The 20,429-nt window shown below is 40.6% G+C and overlaps 1 protein-coding gene across 10 annotated transcripts in view; it reads left to right on the top strand.

Annotated features, from left to right (window-relative positions):
• The window catches only part of LOC125457321 (cilia- and flagella-associated protein 44), a 199,082-nt gene that overhangs the window by 39,235 nt on the left and 139,418 nt on the right, over positions 1-20,429 (top strand). For all 10 annotated transcript variants that reach the window (XM_059650451.1, XM_059650450.1, XM_059650449.1 and 7 more), the window contains 5 exons: positions 1,670-1,834; positions 6,415-6,567; positions 8,335-8,382; positions 12,372-12,471; positions 15,400-15,494. In XM_059650451.1, the coding sequence (XP_059506434.1) occupies positions 1,670-1,834; positions 6,415-6,567; positions 8,335-8,382; positions 12,372-12,471; positions 15,400-15,494 (561 nt within the window). The remainder of the gene's footprint in view (positions 1-1,669; positions 1,835-6,414; positions 6,568-8,334; positions 8,383-12,371; positions 12,472-15,399; positions 15,495-20,429) is intronic.

Below are 20,429 nucleotides of genomic sequence, written 5' to 3'. Positions count from 1 at the left end.
CAGGCAGTGGATTCCAGATAACCAATACCCTCTGTGTGATAAAGATTTTACTTAAATTCTCTGTAAACCTCCTGCATTTTACCTTAAATCTATTCCTGGTTATTGATCCCTCCACTAAGAGGATATGTTTCTCCCTATCTACACAATCTATGCCCTTCATAATTGTGTACATCTCAATTAGATTCCCCCTTAACCTTTTATATCTGAGAGAAACAACCTATCTAATCTCTCTTCAGAGCTGAAATGCTTTACCTAAGGCTAAACATGCAGCAGCTCCAGTCCATCACATCCTTCCTATAGTGTGGTGACCAGGACTGCACTCAAATACTCCAGTTGTGGCCTAGCCAATGTCTTATACAGCTTCATTATAATTTCCCTGCTCTTGCATTCAAAATACCTTGACTACTCAAGGCAAGTATCCCCTGTGCCTTTTTAACCAACCAATCCATGTGCCATGTTGCCTTCAAGGCTCAATGGATGTCCACACCAAGTTTCCTCGGATCCCCAGTATTTTCCAGGGTCTTATTGTTCATTGTGTTCTCCCTTGTCTTGTTACTTCTACCAAAATATATCTCCTCACGTTTAACATGTTTAAATTCAGTCAGCTATTGCTGTGCTAATCTGACCAGCCTGGCTATTTCATCCTGTAATCTAATGCTTTCCTCTTTACTACTTAACACACCACTAATTTTTGTGTCATCTGCAAGTTTACTGATCAAGCCTCCTATATTTGTGTCTAGATTATTAACGTACACCATAAACAGTAGCGAATAACCTGCTACACTAAATTTTCTGCAAGGGAATGAGACAAGAGATTTGATTTTTATCAAACAGGTTTCTCTTTAAAGAATCATAGATAAAGAGGCAAGGTTATACTGGGAGGTAAGATGGAGGTGGAGGAGAACGAGATAAATTGGGAGATGGTAGTCATGATTAACAGTACGATGTTGGGATACAGTGTGGAGTTTGAGATGGTTTCATCCATCTTTAAGATAGGATAGAAAGAAAACCATTTGGAGATACATCAAGAATATTCAAAGTGAGAGACACAGAATCTACTCTACAAGTGAAGTAAGGTTTAAGGGGATAAAGCAGGAGAGTGGATTTTAGGATTATCAGATCAGCCACGATCTCATTGAGTAGCAGGATAGAGTCAATATGCTTCCCCCCTCTGGAGTATCTTACAGTTGAAAAATTCAGTAGCTTTATTACAATTTCAAACTAACCTTTCTCCAGAAGCATTGTCGACTGCTTGGCTCCAACCGAACAGCATGTTTGTTGTGAATATACCATTGTTCGTGGGGTTCAGTCATTGGTAATGTAAATTTGGATGACACATCTACATAACATCTTTAATGGAGATCAGTTGTTACTTAAAGAAAAATGTGAAACGTGTTGGGGTAGAAAAGGAGCTTAAAATTATTTAACATTTTTCATGTCTTCAAAATGTTCTTGATCTTCTTGGCAGTTAAATATTTTTGAAGTAGTGTCGCTATTACTTTGTGCAAATCCAGCCTTCAATTTTTGCAGAACAATTAAATAAATCATGTGTCAAGCTTGCTTTTAGTTATGCTGATTAATGAATAAATACAGCCTAAGACAACATTTATTCATTCCACACAACAATTCTATCTATCTTTGTGCTTGAAGATTTGCTTCTTTCTTGCAGGTTGTGTCTGGCTGTGAATGGGGTAATATGTTGTTGTGGGATGGAGGTCTTATCAAACTGGAACTAAGCAGAAGGGATGGCAAGCCATGTCACCAAGGACCTATAAATCAATTTGTACTGGATGAAGGAGAACTTATTACGATTGGTGCTGATGGGTATGTGCGGGTGAGTGATGACTGATATTAAAACCCAGTGGTTGAACAAACTTAATTCCATCAAGAACTGCTGTCAATGAAATTCACCTAGGTCAGAATGAAGTCCACTTCCTTGCTTTTCTTTCTTCACTGTAGTATGTTGATATTGATGATGTGCAGCCTGAAAACGTTACCTGAGTTTGTCCTACCATACAACTTTTGTAAATTGCTATGGAGAATATCAAGGACAGAATGTACAGAAGGATATGTTGATTTGATGCCTTGAAGTATGATAGGGGAAGCTTGTATTGTGACACAAAACATTGAGGTTGAATGGCCTGTTTCTGTGCTGTCAATTCTATTTAACATAGCTCCCCTTTAAGGAGAATTAATTTCATGTTTATTTTTACATCAGAAAGTCCTTCTGTCTTTTGCTTTCTCATTAATTCTGTCTTTTTATCTCAACATCACAAACCATATACTGACTTTCTCGTAGAATCGTAGAGATTTACAGCACGAAAACAGACCCTTCAGTCCAACTCGTCTATGCTGACCAGATGTCTTAGATTAATCTGACTCCATTTGCCAGCATTTGACCCATATCCCTCTAAACACTCCCTATTCATATACCCATCCAGATGCCTTTTAAATGTTGTAATTGTACCAGCCTCTACTATTTCCTGTGGCAGCTCATTCCATACACACACGACCCTCCGTGTAAAAAATTCTTGCCCCTTATGTCCCTTTAAAATCTTTCCCCTCTCTCCTTAAACCTATGCCCTCTAGTTTTTGACTCCCCCACCTGGAGGAAAAGATCTTGGCTGTTCACCCTATCCATGTCCTTCATGATTTTATAAACCTCGATAAGTTCAGCCCTCAGCCTGCGCCAGGGTAAATAGCTGCACCTGTTCAGCCTGTCCGTATAGCTCAAAACGTCCAACCCTGGCAACATCCTTGTAAATCTTCTCTGAACCCTTTCAAGTTTCACAACATCCTTCTTCAATCTCATTTGAAATTTTCTGCAAGTTTTGAAGCTTTCATTAAGGTCTTTACCTAAAGCTGATGTCAACTTGCAATTATCTGAAGCATAATACACCAAGCTGACGATTTCTCAGGCTTTTGACTTGCACTGCTTGGATTCAATATTATTACTATAAGCCACTTGAGACAAGGTGCATGCCATTGAGGTACTCCAGGTCTGATGTGCTTTTGATGTCTCTCTGCAGAGATGAATCATTTCAGGATTATTACCATCATTCACATGCTTATTTTTATTTATACAAACTTCCAGAAAGCATTTGACAAGTTCCCTCATAAAAGACTTTAAGTTAAAGTTTGAACTCATGGAAATGAAAGCTAGTTATTGACCAGGTTAGGAAATTGGCTAAATGGAAGAAGTAGAGATACTGGGCAAGTACCCCATTTGGGAGGATTTGAGCTACTCATTAATTACATAACGTGGAAAATGGATATCAATATAGACAAATTTGAGGTAATTCACTTTGGTCCTAACAAAAGATAGAATAGAGTAGTTTCTAAATTGTGAAAAGCTAGAAATAATGAAAGTCCAAAGGGTCCTGGGGAACCTGGCACCAACTGCAAAAAATTAGTGAAAAGCCTAATGAAATATTGACTTTCAGACTAGATTCCCTACAGTGTGGAAACGGGCCCTTCGGCCCAACAAGTCCACACCGCCCCTTGATTTATCCCACCCAGACCTATCCCCCTATAACCCTCACACCCCTGAATACTACAGGCAATTTAGCATGGCCAGTCCACCTGGCCTGCACATCTTTGGACTGTGGGAGGAAATCAGAGCACCCGGATAAAACCCACGCAGGCACAGAGAATGTGCAAACTCTGCACAGACAGCTACCCGAGGCTGGAATTCAACCTGGATCCCTGGCACTATGAAGTTGCAGTGCTAACCACTGACCCACCGTGCTTTACATCTGGAAAACTAGAGTACAAGTGTTAGAACTTGCATGCCAATTTACAAATCTTGGTTCATCCCCAACTGAGGTACAGTGAACAGTTCTGGACACTAGTCATTAGGAAGATTATTTTGGTCAATAGGAGAGTGTACATTTACCAAATATTACCTGGACTCCAAGAGTTAAATTACAAGAAGAGGTGACAAAAATAAAGTTTGCATTTAATCAATTTTCAGTGTTAGGGGGTGATTTTATTGACTTTTTCAAGGTATGAAAGGTAACAGACATGTTTGGTGACTCTAGGACAGGGTTCAGAATTTGGAGCAAGACCTTTCAGCAGTGAAATGAGGACATTTCTTCATGCAAAGGAACTGTGTTTGATTAACAGTTTTCTGAGCAGGTATGGGGGGAAATATTTTTCATAGGAAATGTTAAATGGCTGATTGATTTCTTGTTTAATACGTACACGTTTCAAAAGTTTACTGGTTACTGTACACATTTTGTTTTAATCACTCGATTGTATAGCCCATTGCTAATTGTCCTTGAGAAGGTGATGGTGAGCTACCTTCTTGAACCACTGTAGTTGGTTAGATGTAGGTACATCCACAACGCTGTTGGGGAGGGAGTTCCGGGATTTTTACACAGTGATACTGAAGGAACAGTGATAAAGTTCCAAGTCAGGATGATGAGTGGCTTGGAGGGGAATTTGCAGATAATGTTGTTCCTATATACCTGTTGCCCTTGACCTTCTAGATGGTAGCAGTGGTGGTGGGTTTTAAAGGTTCTGTTGAAGGAGCCTTGGTGAATTTCTACAGTGCATTGTATAGATTATGCAAGCTGGTGCTATTGGTGGAGGGAGTGGATGTTTGTAGATGTGGACTGCTTTCTCCTGGATGGTGTCAAGCTTCTTAATGTTGTTTGTGCTGCATTCATCCAACCAAGTCGGGAGTATTCCGTCAGACTCCTGACTTGTGCCTTGTAGATGGTGGACAAGCTTTGGACAGTCAGGAGGTGAATTACTGACTGCATGATTCCTAGCCTCAGATTTGCTCTTGTAGCCACAGTGCTAGTCAAGTTAAGTTTTTGGTCAATGGTAATCCTTGTGATATGTTGATAATGGGGTGCTTGGTGATGATGATGCTCAGGAATGTTATTAGGTTGATAGTTACATTCTCTTTGATGGTCGTTGCCTGCCAGTTGCTGCTTGTCAGCTCATTACCTGGAAATTGCCCAGGTCTTGCTGCCTTTGGGCATGGACTCCAGTATGTCGGGAGCCACAGATGATGCTAAACATTGTGCAGTCATCAACAAACATGCCCACTTTGACCTAGTGAATACTGAAAGAGTGCTTCAAAGGCACAGCAGATATCAGTCATTAAATTAATGTGAGAAAAAATCCACTGCATCACAAACTACTACATTAGGACAGCTGAAGTTGGCAAGAGCTTTCAAACTTGCGTGTCAAAAATTTTCAAGCTTCCCAAGATTCATGGACTGACTGACTTGAGGAAGTCCCCAGCCTTCAGGAACCCACCTGCCTTGATGAAAATATCAACGATAGAAAAATTAAATATAGAGCATGATTTAGATAGTATCATAGAATGGCTACAATTTAAAGGAAGGCCATGACTTATTTTTGAAGAAGGGTCTAGGCCTGAAACGCCAACTTTCCTGCTCGTCTGATGCTGCTTGGCCTGCTGTGTTCATCCAGCTCTACTCCTCACTTTAGGAAGCCTGGTTTGAAAGAATTACTTGAGCATTATTCAAAAATAAAAAATTGACAGTTTTCAGCTTGTTATCTCATGACTTCTTGTGCTGTGTTTAGCCTTTCTCATGAGCAATTCCTCTAGTGCTACTATCTCACCTCATCCCTCTATTTCTGCAATTTTGTTTTTAATTTTACAGATGACGATCCAATTCCCTTTCAAAATTATGATTGGATGTCTCAAACCCACACTCGAAAGTGGTACAATCCAGATTCTTAACAATTCTCTACATTAAAGTGATTTTCCTCATTTTTGATGATTTGAGATTTCTTATTTTACCAAGTATCTTAGCTGTCTGTCTTTTGGTTCTTGATCCCTCCAATGGAAGCAATTTTTACTGTGTCCAGACCCCCTGTGATTTTGAAAACCTGGAGTCCTGGAGATCTACAGCAAAGGAAAAGGCCCTTCAGCCCATTGTGTCCAAGCAGGTCAAAAACAACTGCCTAAATATTCTAATCCCAATTTCCACCACTTGGTCCACATCCTTGATTAATACTCTTTTCAACCCTCTCTTCTTCAAAGAAAACTGTTTCAATTTCACCAGTCTGTCTGCACAACTGAAATTCTCTTATTCTTTGAAAATCATTCTCATGAAACTTTTCAGCATGCTACCCAATGCCTTCACATTCTTTATAAAGTGTGGTGATCAGAAGTAGACACAATGCTTCAATGTTTGTTACAAGTTTGTCCCTTGTTTTTATTTTCTGTGTCTAAAGAAATTTCTACTTTGTTACTAATATGTCCTCTATTTTCTCGGTGTGGTGACATTTGAAATTAAGAAATTACAAGATTGGGATTGTCAGTGAGATAGACAGATTACTCTTCAAGTAGAAATCTTAAAATAGTTTTCCACCCCGACTTTGTGTAGTCTCTCAGCTGTATGAAAACTGAATTATTTCCATTGATTTCAGGTCTGGGATTTTGAGACCATTGACACAGCGGAGTCTTATGATGAGGATTCTGTAATAGAGATGGAACCAATGAATGAATTGCACGTTGGCAGGCATGTTAACCTCCGGTTCATGGTGAAGTTCAAAGACTCAAACTTTATTTGGTGTGCCCAGGTATTTTAAAAAGATTTGTTTTGAAAAGAAATAAGTTGCATGCATTTCACAGGGACATCATAATATGTGTAGTAAGATGCATTGGAGCATTCAATGCTATGAAATCTGGTACATAAACCTATATAACTGTTTTTTGGGGAAAAAAAAAGGTGCCTGTGAAGTACTATTCACTTCCTGTGACACATTCTTCATTATACTTAGTCGAGTGGCTCAACATGACAGAAATGAATTAGGCTTGAAAAGGTAAGGAAAACAGAAAAAAATAAGCAAAAGGGCGGGTGGCATGGTGGCTCAGTGGCTAGCTCTGCTGCCTCACAACAACAGAGACCCTGGTTCGATTCTACCCTTGGGCAACTGTCTTTGTAGAGTTTGTAGGTTCTCCCGTGTCTGCATGGGTTTCCTCCGGGTGCTCCAGTTTCCTCCCACAATCCAAAGATGTGCAGGCTAGGTGGACTGGCTGTGCTAAATTGTCCTTGGTGTTCAGGGATGTGTAGGTTAGGTGGGTTATGGGGGATGGGTCTGGGTGGGATGCTGTGAGGTTCTGTGTGGACTTGCTAGGCCAAAAGGCCTGTTTCCCGACTGCAGGGATTCTATGATTGTATGAAAATTAGAAGATTGGCAGTGAAAAACACTTATAAAGACAAACAAAGGGAAGGTGAAGTGAAATATAAGTCAGTTGAATCAGTACAAGTATTTCTTAAAATGTGCTATTGGTCCATTTTTCCTCAGTAGTTGAAATGTCACATGTACCAAATAACAATTTAAGCAAGTAAAATTGTGAACCAATGTTACATTTAATGACAGAAAAACTAAATTGAATGATGAAATAATCAGTATTCTGCCTTTATTGAAGTACTTGTTTCAAATAGCAGGCCCTGTCAACAGCCTGTGATGGATTTTGTTTTGTATGACAGTTGAAGGGAATTATCAGTCATACCTGTAGATTGTGGACAGATAAGCGATACATAATTGCCCAGTATGGGCTAGTGCACCTGAGCTGAGGTAAAAGCAGGATTATCAGTTTCTTTGCTTTTCCAATCTTTGTGTTTTTTGAGAAGGAGATTCAATTCGGCTAATTTTTAAATTAACAATTTAATCAGTACACTTGAACATTAATTTGAAGCACTCCGTTGTCTGTTGTGAGTGTGCAAATAAAGATAACCAGTGGGAGTTTCTTCTTGGCAAGGATATTGCTCCAGTTTTGGTGGACCAAGGCTGTAACACGGCTTTGGGATTTTGGATTGTATTATGCGATGATCCCTAATGATAAACTGTTGGTAGATTTTTGCCTGCATTGGGTAGCACACTGTGTGGAAGGGAGGAAAACTACTGTTGCAAAGTTGGGGTGCAGCAGCAACCAGATATGATTACCAGTTTCTGTGACAACCAAAGAGAGGGCACTGAATTGTCAAAAGCTTCAGGAAGGCTTGAGTCTTTCAGAGCATCAGCTGGTATGATGCTAATGTTGTTACTGTTTTGGTCTGTGATTTCCCATTGTTTAAATACTTTGATCGTTTCCTGCTAATTCAGAACAGATGCGGCAAATACCAGTGGGATGTAGGGACATGGGCAGTTTAGCTCTTCTTCCAATCTTTTATTTTCTTAACCAAGGATCATACCACTGAATTATAGCAACTAAAATAAAATCTGCTGTCTCATCTTTTGAAACTCCATAATAGCCAGTGGCTTTTATTATAAGACATTGATGTTTGAGTTCGCTAAATTAACACAGGTAAAGTAAACCGAACAATTCTGTTTTCTCCATAGGATGCCAATGGCAAAATCTGGAAACTTGACCTCTCCTTTTCAAATATTGTAAGTACAAGAAATTGTTTTTGGTTAAAAAAGCAAATAAGGGCAGGCTCTTAGTATAACATGGAGCTTTCTCCTTTTTCTGCCTCAAACTCCTGTCTTTATCTCTCTCTTGCCTATATGAATATCTCTTCACCCATAACCTATACTTATTTATGCATTTTTGTGCTGTGTGTTGCTGGCCAAGCAGCATTTATTGCCTGCCTGATTGTCCTTGAAAAGGTTATAATAGGCTGCTTTCTTGAACTACTGCAGTCCATGTAGGAATCACCACAGTATTAAGAAGTGAGTTCTAGGATTCTGACCCAGTGACAGTGAAGGAATGGCAATATATTTCCAAGCCAGGATGGTGAGTGATATGGAAGAGAGCTTGCAGGTGTAGTGTTTCCTTGTCCTTTTGGGTGGTAGGACTCATGGGTTTGAAAAATGTTGTTGGAGGTGCTTTGGTAAGTTGTTGCTGTACATTTTATAAATGGAGGACACTTCTGCTGCTGTGCAGTGGTGATTGAGGAATTAGTGCAGAACGTGTTCAGTGGAGTTCCATCAATGGGATGCTTTGTCATGATGGTATTGTCTTACTGCTATTGTTATTGGAGCTGCACTCATCCAGGCAAGTGAAGGGGTTCCATCACATGACTGATTTGTGCCTTATCGATGGTGGATAGACTTTTAAGGAGTCAGGAATTGAGTTGCACACCACAGAATTCACAGCTTCTGACCTGCTGTTATAGCCACCGTATTCATATGGCTAGTCGAGTTCAGCTTCTGGATGTTGATAGTGGAGGGTTCAGTGATGGTAATGCCATTGAACGTCAAGGGGTCATTGAATGCTTACAGGAATTAGATCCTGAAGGATTGTTTAAAAATTAATTTATTTCAAGTTTTGTGGACATGGAATAGTTTCTTTAAAAGAGGTCATTGAAAGTTTACAGCAGATGTTGAAGATTTTATTCACAAAGCTACCTAAAAGTTATGTGACTGGTAATAACTACCTACTTTGGTGTAGACCATGCTGGACCTTTTTGAGCAGAGATTGGTCTGGATAGGTTTTTGTTTTCTCCAATAAAAGGAAAATACTGTGAATATGAGAGAACAGAAAATGCAGGAGAAACTCAACAAGTATGGCAGCATCTGTGGAGAGGAAAACACAGTGAACGTTTGGAGTGCAATATCTGAAGAGGAGTTCTATTGGTCTCAATGTTAATTCTGTTTCTCTCTCCACAGATTCTTCCAGATCTGCTGAATTGCTCCAGCACTTTCTGTTTTTAATCTCATTTCCTCTAACTAAGTTGGTGGGAACCTTGCTATGAACAAGCCATCCAGCTGATTTCTCCTGTTTCTGAAAAGAAAACCCTCTGCATCTGTTCACAGTGAAGACTTTAAGGACGACCTTGCCTGATTATTGGCTTGACTATACGTGCCAGAACAACAGGGCAATAGACTTGGGCGCACCTTATGCTTTATCCTTTTGCCTTCGAGAATAACCCATTGGCCAAAGTTGCTTTTGTCCCAGATAAAAAACGAAAGAACTGTGGATGCTGTAAATCAGGAACAAAAACAAAGTTGCTGGAAAAGCTCAGCAGGTCTGGCAGCATCTGCAAAGGGAAAAAACAGAGTTAATGTTTCGGGTCCAGTGACCCTTCCTCAGAACAGTTCAGAACCAGTTCTGAGGAAGGGGCACTGGACCCGAAACGTTAACTCTGATGAGCTTTTCCAGCAATTTTGTTTTTGTTGTTTTTGTCCAGAAATGAATATGAGAGAACAGAAAATGCAGGAGAAACTCAACAGGTATGGCAGCATCTGTGGAGAGGAAATCTCTCTGCAGGGAAATCTGATTTAGTTTCCTCTTTCCCTGGAGAATGAGAGTAAAAGAGAGTTAATGTGTGCACTTTGGGATATTTAGCGGGATTAAATATTTATTCTTCTATATTACTGAAAGTGTAAATTAACCGGATATTGCATCTTTATTGAATGTTTTATTTTGATAATAAACCCAGAATTATGTATATTAAGAAACTTGGTTAATTCATCTCTCTGTTTAAATACCTGCTAGGATGAGGTATTCAATTAGTCATCTCAGCAAGTGGAAAAAGTACATTTTATTTTATGCTGTGTTCCATGGTATAGTTTGACTGGAGCCACAGTGCACTTCCCCAGCCTCAGACATAACTATAGTGATGAATTCCTTGACCTCCTTCCACTTTTATGGTAATGGTTTTACCGAATAGTTCAAGATAATTAATTTATTATTTTGAAGTTGTCTAAACGTGTGATGTAGGTTGAATGTGCAGCAGTTTCAGTATGCCGAGTGTGAATATTGAGTTTAAAGAGATGGGCACACATCATGGAGCTTATTCTCCACTGGGTAATCACAAGCTTTTGCAGCTGCATACTCCAATACAAACATGCTGTGTGAGAATACAGAACAAAACCAATTGACTCGACTTGTTTGTGCTAATAATTTGCTCAAGCAATCCAAAATTAATGCCACCATCACATTCCCACCCAATAGCCCGTTTCTTTATTTGCTTCAAATCCATAACCAAATTTCTGTGAGAAAGTTTAATAATCACTGCCATAACTTGTCCCAAAGTGACAGATATATCCCATGTTTTAACAACCCCACTTTCTACAAAGATGCTTCTCCAAAACCTTTTCCTTACTCTCAATAAGTATAAATTAATGATTCCTTATCACTGACTTCCCAATCAGCTTTTCACTTTCACTCCATACGAGCCCTTCTTATTTTTAAACGTCCTGTATACTTTCATTGCTCCAGTGCAAGTATTCCCAATTTTAAAAATCCCTACTAACTATGTTTTTCATTCCTGCTATTATCCTATTCATTTGATATCTGACAAGTAGAAATGTCCTCCAGTTAATTACTGTGAAGTCTGAAGCCATGGTTTTAGGTTCTCAGTCTCAATTTTGATCCCCGATTCCATCTATCTCTCTGGCAGTCTTTTGACATTTAGCCGGTCAGTTGGCAAATTGGATTCACACTTGACCTCCGAGTCTTCTGACCTTATATTCATGTAATTACTAAGACAGCCAATTTCCACCAATATTGATGACTTTGCCGATGTCTACTTTGAAACCTTCATTCATTTTTTCATTACTTCTAAACTTGGCTATTTGAATGCTCTCTCGAGCTGGCGTCCCAAATGAGGATCCAAAACTCTGTTGCGTATGTTGTAATTTACATCAGAGTAACATACTCTTGTTATTCCTTTGTTTGCTGACCAACACGTATTGGTTTCAAAAATCTTATCCTTGATTTTAAATCACACAATGGCCTTGCCTTTCTAAAATTCTGTAATAACTGCTAGCACTGCACTATTGCTGTGACATATCCGTGTTCCTGTAATCCGGAGACCTCCCACATCTTGATTTTAATCACTTCATCATTGATGGATATCCCTAAGATCTAAGATGTGAGATACTCTTTTTTGCCCTGTTCCAAGCTGACATCCTTCTTGCTGATGCTAGTTGTGAAATGTGTCTGGTTTCTCCATTTTCCAGAACTGATATCTCTGTCACTGTTATTAGCTTAGATTAGATTCGATTCCCTACAGTGTGGAAACAGGCCCTTTGGCCCAACAGGTCCATACTGCCCCTTGAAGCATCCCACCCAGACCCATCCCCCGATAATCCACACACCCCTGAATACTATGGGCAATTTAGCGCGGCCAATCCACCTAGCCTGCACATCTTTGGACTGTGGGAGGAAACCGGAGCACCTGGAGGAAGCCCACGCAGACACGGGGAGAATGTGCAAACTCCACGCAGACAGTCACCCGAGGCTGGAATCGAACCCGGGTCCCTGGCGCTGTGAGGCTGCAGTGCTAACCACTGAGCCACCGTGCCATCCTTATTGATCAAATCTAGCAGATAAAGGAAACACCCTGTATGAACATTGCGTCCTTCAAATCAGTTACTTTCAGTTATCATTTTTTCTCCGTATCTTAACAGTTGTTTTCTGAACCTCGCAGACCCAAGACCCTGAGTATCTGTTTTCTTTCCATTCTGGGCCAATCCAGGCCATGGACCTTTCACCACTCACCTATCTGATGGCAACAACAGCACTTGACCGTAGGTTTGACTTCTTTACTTAAATAAAACATATTTACATGTAGATGCAATTCAGTTATATTTTTCTCAAAGAATAATCAATTTTTGGTGATCACTATAAGGCAAATAAACTGACAAACAAAAATAACTACTCTGCTTTATACTTGATTTTATTGTTCGTGGGATGTATGTGCCCTGGCAATGCCAGAATTTATTAGCCAACCCTAATTGCTCATGAGAAGGTGGATGAGAACTGCCCTCTTGAACTGTAGGTACAGTTAAAGTGAATGTACCTACATTAAACTCTACGTCTAATGTAGGTACATTCACAATGATTTTAGGTAAGGTGTTTTAAATTTTGGCCCACCAACAGTGAAAGACCAGGTGCGCTGTAGTTCCAAGTCTGAATAGGTGGAGTGAGAATGGTATTAAGGGAGAGAATTAGAGTTTAGGATTTAGACACATAAGGCCTAATTTTGGTTAGTGGGTGGAGGATGAGAGAGGCCCATGTCAATAGAATGGAGATTTTGAAGGGTTGGACCATGGGGTTGGAGGAGATTGTCAAGAAGGGAAGAGATACAAACAGATGGATTTGAATATTTGACCTCAGGTGGGGAGCTATTATATGCCAGCAGGAATCGGAGTGATGGAGGAGTGTGCTAAAAGGATAAATACCACGGAGTTTATAGAGCAGGACGGGAGATTAGGAAGTAGAGTGCAGTCAGGCTTGGAGGAGACACAAATGTGTAGAAAAGTTGAACTGGTGGAGGAGAGACTTAAATTTCGTTGGAATTAATCAGGGAGTTTCAACAAGCACTCTCTTCACCATTGAACAGTGGCTCTGATGGTGCACTACATTAACTCACCATGGCTCCTCCAACAGCACTCTCAAGATCTTCAACCTCGTCCACTTTGAAGCATAAGGGTAGCAGATACATGTCACCTACATGCTCCTGCCCAAGCCACACACCATCCTGATTTGGAAACATATCATGTTCCTTCACTGTTGCTGGGTCAAATTCTTGGAACTCCCTCCCTGATAGCACATTAAATGTCCCTATTCCCCAAGAACTGCAGTGGTTTAAGAAAGCAGATCACCACCAACTACTCCAAGGCAATCAGGATTGGCCAATAAGTGTTGGTCTAACCCATAATGCCCAGATCCCATCAAAGAATCATAAAAATCTGAGAATGTGGGGACTCTGGCTCAGCTTGAAACTGTGGCAGGCAAGTGATTAAATTTGTTTTAGAAGTCAAAAAGATAGTCTGATAACATATCTAGGGCATCAAAATGGTAGAGCTGGGTTTCCTTGGTATGTTTTGAAAAGGAGCAGAAGCCAGTAATGATGTTACTGTAGGCCAGTATATAAATGGAGAAAAGGAAGAAACTGATATTGATGCAACTGCTGAGCTGAAATTTCATAAAGGAGGCAGGAAGTCATTCCATGTATGAAATCATTTTATGTTCAAAGGGGTTAGAATAGGACCCTGTAACAGTTGTACCATAAAGCTGGACAACAGAAACAAGACATTGCAGAAGGATGACACAGTTAACCTTCTTCAATTCTGAAAGAATGACCCTGGCCACAATAACAGAGTTGGTAAATAATGGCTCTTGCAATGGCTTGACACTGCACGGAAAGGATTTTAAACATTGACTATTGGTTTGATATTCTCAGGTGAGAATCAATGATGTTTCAAGCATGTGCATTGGGAAGGAGGGTTGGAGATAAGAAGTTACTGTTTAGCGAGGAACAAAGAATCAATGGTGAGCAATTCTGAGTTTGAGATAATTAATGGTGGTTTGGCAGGGAGAGAGCCAGTGCTTGTGCAGTGGAGGCCATCAGTGCTGACAGAGATAGTACAGGGACCTGAATGTTGAATGGTAGGAGTTGAGTGGAAAAGGTAATTGAAAAGACAAAGGTTGGTTTGATTAGATTAGATTAGATTAGATTAGATTCCCTACAGTGTGGAAACAGGCCCTTCGGCCCACCAAGTCCACACCACCCCTTGAAGCATCCCACCCAGCCCCATCTCCCTATAACCCACACACCCCTGAACACTACAGGCAATTTATCATGGCCAATCCACCTAACCGGCACATCTTTGGACTGTGGGAGGAAACCGGAGCACCTGGAGGAAACCCACACAGACACGGGGAGAATGTGCAAACTCCACACAGACAGTCACCCGGGTCTCACTCACTCTAACCTTATTCTATCAATTTTGCATAAACGCAAAATTGATAGAATAAGGTTAGAGTGAGTGAGACTGGATCTTGTTGGATGGGTGGAGGAAGCGTAAGCCAATCTTTATGAAAAATAAATCCATAGATTTGTTGCTCTTGGGTGGATAAAGACCTTGTAATTTGCAAATAAAGAAGCCTGGAGTTCTCACTGCAGATAAGAGTAAATAAATTCAGAGTGTTCTGGAACCTAAGGTCATAGAATAATAAGTGTTGGAAAAGCTCAGGAGGTCTGGTGGCATCTGTGAATGAACCTTCTTCGTATCATTTATGTTTAGAGTCTTATTGAACTCAAAATGTTAACTCTCTTTCTCTCTTCAAGCATATTACCAGACCTGCTGAATTTCTCCACTATTTTGTTTACTCTCTAGAATAACTTGCTGCTGGCACCTACCTGCCCATTCGGCTAGCCTCCCTCCATCCTCCTGCAGAGCAACGTATTCTTCTCTTGCCAAGCTTCATATTTTTATATTGGAACAGATCTTGATTTTGTGCTCCATATGCACAAAACCATTTTATAAATATTTTTGTAGAAGTTAGAATTGTTTTGGGTGCAAAGCTTTCTCTGATGCCACACAACCGTGTGTGAATAATATATATATATATATATATGTGTGTGTGTCAATGCTGGCTTCAGAGATTTTTGTCAGGAAGTCAATCCTAAAATTTGCTCGGATGCTTTTCTTTGTCCTTTACAAATCCAGGCACGGTACGCATCTATGACTTTGTGAGAAAAAAATCAATGGCCACTGTGAAATACAGTCAAGGAGGAACTGCACTAACCTGGGCACCTCTTGTGGTATGTGCGACTTCACTGTAGTTGCTTCTAAGTGAACTGGTGTCTTTGCAATGATTACAAGTAGATGAGAGAGAATTTAGCAAAAATGCATCATGCCTGAAGATTTTTAACTGGCACAAAAAACAGGCAATATTTCTCAACATTGATCATAATCCAGAAAATTAAGGCTGCAGTTTGTATTAAGGCTGCAGTCTGTACTGTGTAGGTTTGTAATGGGGTAGATTTTTGATTTGCAACGTATAGGTCAAACTTGCTGGAGAGAACTGTAATATGGTAGCCAAATTTGCTGATGATGCAGGGATAAGTAGGAAAGCAATTTGTGAGGATATAACACATCTGTAAAGGGATTTAGGCATAATAAAAGATTTTGCAAAAAATTGATAGATGGGGTACAATGTGGAAAAGTGTGAACTTGCCCACTTTGGTAGGAAGAACAGAAAAACAGAACATGATTTAAATGGAGACAAAGATGGCACAGTTGTTGTTTCAGAGAGTTGTCAAACATAGAACATTGAGCTGTACAGCACAGGAACAGGTCCTTCAGCCCACCATGTTGTGCCAAATAGCCATCTCCTGCTCCTATCGTCTATGTTTCTAACATGATGCCAAATTAAACTAATCTCTTCTGCCTGCCCTTGGTCCATATCACTCTAATACTTGCTTATTCATATCTTATCTAAAAATCTCTTAAACGCCCTTAATGTATCTGCTTCCATCACCATCCCTGGCAGCGCATTCCACGTTCCAGCACACTCTGTAAAAAAAACTTGCCCTTCACATCTCCTTTGAACTTTCCCCCTCTCACCTTAAATGCATGCTCCCTAGTTTTAGACATTTCAAATCTGGGAAAAAGATTCTGACCATCAACCTGCTCTATTCATTTCTTGATTTTATAAACATCTGTCAAGTCTCCCCTCAGCTGCCACCACTCTACGAAAAAAATACTGAGGTTTTCTATCCTCTAGTTCATACCCTCTAATCCAGGCAGCATCCTGGTAAACCTCTTCCACACCATCTCCAAAGCCTCCATTTCCTTTCTGTGATGTGGTGACCAGAATTGAGCACAATACTCTAGGTGTGGGCCAACCAAAGTCTTTTAAAGCTGCAACATGACATCTTGACTTGTGTACTCAATTCCCTGACCAATAAAGGCAAGCATGCCGTATGCTTTCTTCACCACCCAATGTACATGCCTGGCAGTTTCAGGGAGCTATGGACTTGAACCCCAAGATCCCTCTGTTCATTAATGCTGTTAAGGATCCTTCCATTAACGCTATACGTTTCCTTAGCATTTGATCTCCCAAAAGTCTTTTTCCGAGGATGTTGACTTCAGCTTGTACAAGGGGGCATAGCTACAATTGAGGGGTGATAGATTTAAGACAGATGTCAGAGGCAGGGTCTTTACTCAGAGAGTGGTAAGGGCGTGGAACGCCCTGCCTGCCAATGTAGTTAACTCAGCCACATTAGGGGCATTTAAACAGCCCTTGGATAAGCATATGGATGATGATGGGATAGTGTAGGGGGAGGGGCTTAGATTAGTTCACAGGTCGGCACAACATCAAGGGCCGAAGGGCCTGTTCTGCGCTGTATTGTTCTATGTTCTATAGCTCCTGATACTTAGACGGATTATACACCACCTATCATTTCTCCTTCCATATTCCACTGTATCCTTTGACAACCTTCTACAACTCCACTGCTCATTGAATTGTCTGCAAACTTACTAACACACCCATCTACATTTTCATCCAAGTCATTTTTTATATGACAAACAGCATAGGTCCCAGTACAGATCCCTGTGGAACACCACTATTCATGGTCCTCACGTCTAAAAAACAATATTCCACTACTGCTCCCTGCCTTCAATGGGCAAGGCAGTTCTGAATCCACATGGCCAAGTCATGTGGATCCCATGAATCTTAATGTTCTCGATGAACCTTTACATGAGGGACTTTGTTGAAAGCCTTACTAAAATCCATGTAGAGAATATCCACTGCTCTACCCTCATCTACTGTGACCTCCTCAAAGTTCAAGCAAGTTAGCACGAAGCCATGACCCTAATTAGGCCATATTTTATCAAATGTATTTCAATCCTATCCCTAAGAATTCTCTCCAATAGTTTCCCAACCACCTATGAGAGATCCAATGGTCAATAGTTTCCTGGATTATTCCTATTTCTCTCTTGAATTGAAGAACACATTAGCTACTCAGCAGACTCTGGGACCTCTCCAGTGGCTAACGAGGATACAAAGATCTTGGTCAACGCCCCAGGAATCTCCTCCCTTGTCCCTCTCAATAACTTGGGGTAGATACCATTGGGCCTTGGGGTCTTATCCACTTTAAAGCTTTAAGGGACCCAACACCACTTCCTTGATCTCAAAATGCAATAGCATATTAGCATGCTCTAAGCAAATCTCACTATCCTCCATATCTATCTTCTGGGTGAATACTGATGTAAAGTACTCATTTAGGATTTCATTCACATCCTCTGCATCCAAGCACAAGTCCCTCCTTCATCCCTGAGTGGTTCTACTTCTCCCCAGTTATCCTCTTGATTTTTAATATATGCATGGAATGGCTCAGGATTCTCTTTAACCCTACTTGTAAAGGACATTTCATGTTCCCTTCGTGCTCTCCCTGCTTGAGTTCTTCCTTGCTTTATTTAGATTCCTCATGGGTCCTGTCTGAATTTAGCTTCCTAAACATTACATATGCTCCTTTTTTTGCCCTTTGACTAAATTCATAACTTCCCTCATTATCCAAGAGTCTCTTACTTTGCCATCCTTGTCCTTCTCCCTTACTGAAACATGTTGGTCTGATACTCTCATCTCAATTACCACATGTCAAATGTGGACTTGCCTGATAACAGCTCCTCCCAATTACACTCCCTAGCTCCTGCCTAATTGTGATGTAATTTGCCTTCCCCCAATTTCGTACCTTGCCACAGGGTCCTGACTTATCCTTATTCATAGGTATCTTTAAACTTAAGGAATTGTGAACGTTGTTTTCAAAATGCAATCCCATTGAAAGGTCAGTCACCTGGCCAGACTCATTAGCCAGCACAGGGTCCAGCATTACCTCTTTGCTAGTTAGACTATGCACATACTGTTTCAAGAGGCCCTCTTGGATGCACTTAACAAAGCCTCTTGCTCTAAGGGAGGCTTAGTCAATATTGGGGGAATTGAAGTCACCCACTTTGACAATTTTTTTAATGCATCTTTCCATAATCTGCCTTCATATTTGTAGTATAATCCTACCAGAGTGATTACACCCATCTTATTTTTGAACTTGACGCATATTGCCTCAGTGGATGAGTCCTTCAGTATATCCTCTCTTAGTACAGATGTAACGTTCTCCCTGATTCATAAGGCAAGTCCTCTACCTATTCTACCTCCCTCACTAAAAGAACGAAACCCAGGAATGTTCAGCAGCCAGTCCTGTCCCTCTCTCAACCAAGTGTCTGTCATGGCTACAACATCATAGTCTCATGTACTGATCCAGGCTGTAAACTCATCTGCTTTGCCTCTAATACTCCTTGCATTGAAATAAACACACTTAAGCCTATTAGTACTATTGTGTTCATTTACTTGTCTCTGCCTGTCCTTTCTTTCTGATTTACTGGTTGTAACATGCACCTTAATCACCACGAATCATAAAAATTTAGTATGCGACATACTAAGCAGTATAAAGGAAACATATCCACCTCTCCCATCAGAAACATCCAGGCCAGGGCTAATAAGCAGTGAGTAACATTCACGCCAGGCAATGACTTGTCCCCATGACAAGCCATGGCATTACCATTGCCAAATGCTGTTAACAACATTGTAGACATTACCATTGAGCAGAAATTTAAGTGGGCCAACCATGTCATATTTTGGTTATGACAGCGGGTGAGAAACTGGAAATTCTGAAGTGAATAACTTCTCTCCTGACTCCCCAAAGCCTAGCCACATCTACAAGACTCAAGACAGGATTATGTTGGAATACTCTCCACTTGTCTGGATAAATGCAGCTCCAGAAACAGACGACACACAGAATAAAGGTGCCTGCTTGTTTGGCTTGCAATCCACTGTATCAATCATTCACATCACTTACAAGAAGTAATTCAGCAGCTCACCAAAGCTTCAACGATACCTTCCTAGCCCACCTAGAAAGTCAAAAACAGCAGCTGCATGGAAACTCCTAGTCCCTACAAATTCTTCTCTGAGTGACACCATCTTGATGTGGAATTATATCACTTGTTCCTTCAGTGCTCTGGATCCTAAAATTCTCTCCCTAATAACACCAAAGAAGTATTCACACCAGGTGGACTGCTGCAGTTCAGCCAGCTCACCACAACATTTTTTGAGCGCAGTTACTGGCCTTACTAATGATACCAACATCCCATGAAAGAAAAAATAAAAAAAAATCAAGGGATCATCAGGTCCTTACAGGCTAGTCACTGATTTACCTCTTCTATTTGTTGCAGCAATTCTACAAGTTTTGAATGTATGATTAGAGTCATAGAGTCCTACAGCACAGAGAGAGGCCCTTCAGTTCAAACTGGTCCATGCCAACCAAAATATCCATCCACGCTAACCCTATTTCCCTGCACTTAGCCCATATCTAATAAACCTTTCCTATCCATGTATTCATCCAAATACCTTTTTAACGTTGTTAATGTACCCACCTCAACCATTCCTGCTGACAACTCATTCCATATGCCTACCATCTGCTGTGTAAAAGAGTTGTCCCTCAGGTTCCCATGTATTCTTTCTGCTCTTACCTTAAACTGATGCCCTCTAGTCCTTGACTCCGCATCTTTAGGGAAAAGACTGAGTGAATTCACACTATCTATGTTTGTCATGATCTTATACACTTCCAATTAGATCCCGTTCAGTCTCCTACGTTCTGCAACATAACTTCCCAACTTCTGTACTCAGTGCCCTGGCTGATGAA

Source organism: Stegostoma tigrinum, chromosome 12, assembly GCF_030684315.1.
Source record: "Stegostoma tigrinum isolate sSteTig4 chromosome 12, sSteTig4.hap1, whole genome shotgun sequence".
NCBI classification, from domain to species: Eukaryota; Metazoa; Chordata; class Chondrichthyes; order Orectolobiformes; family Stegostomatidae; genus Stegostoma; species Stegostoma tigrinum.
The sequence above is the reverse complement of the archived record's forward strand: the minus strand, read 5'-3'. Positions and strand labels throughout refer to the sequence as shown.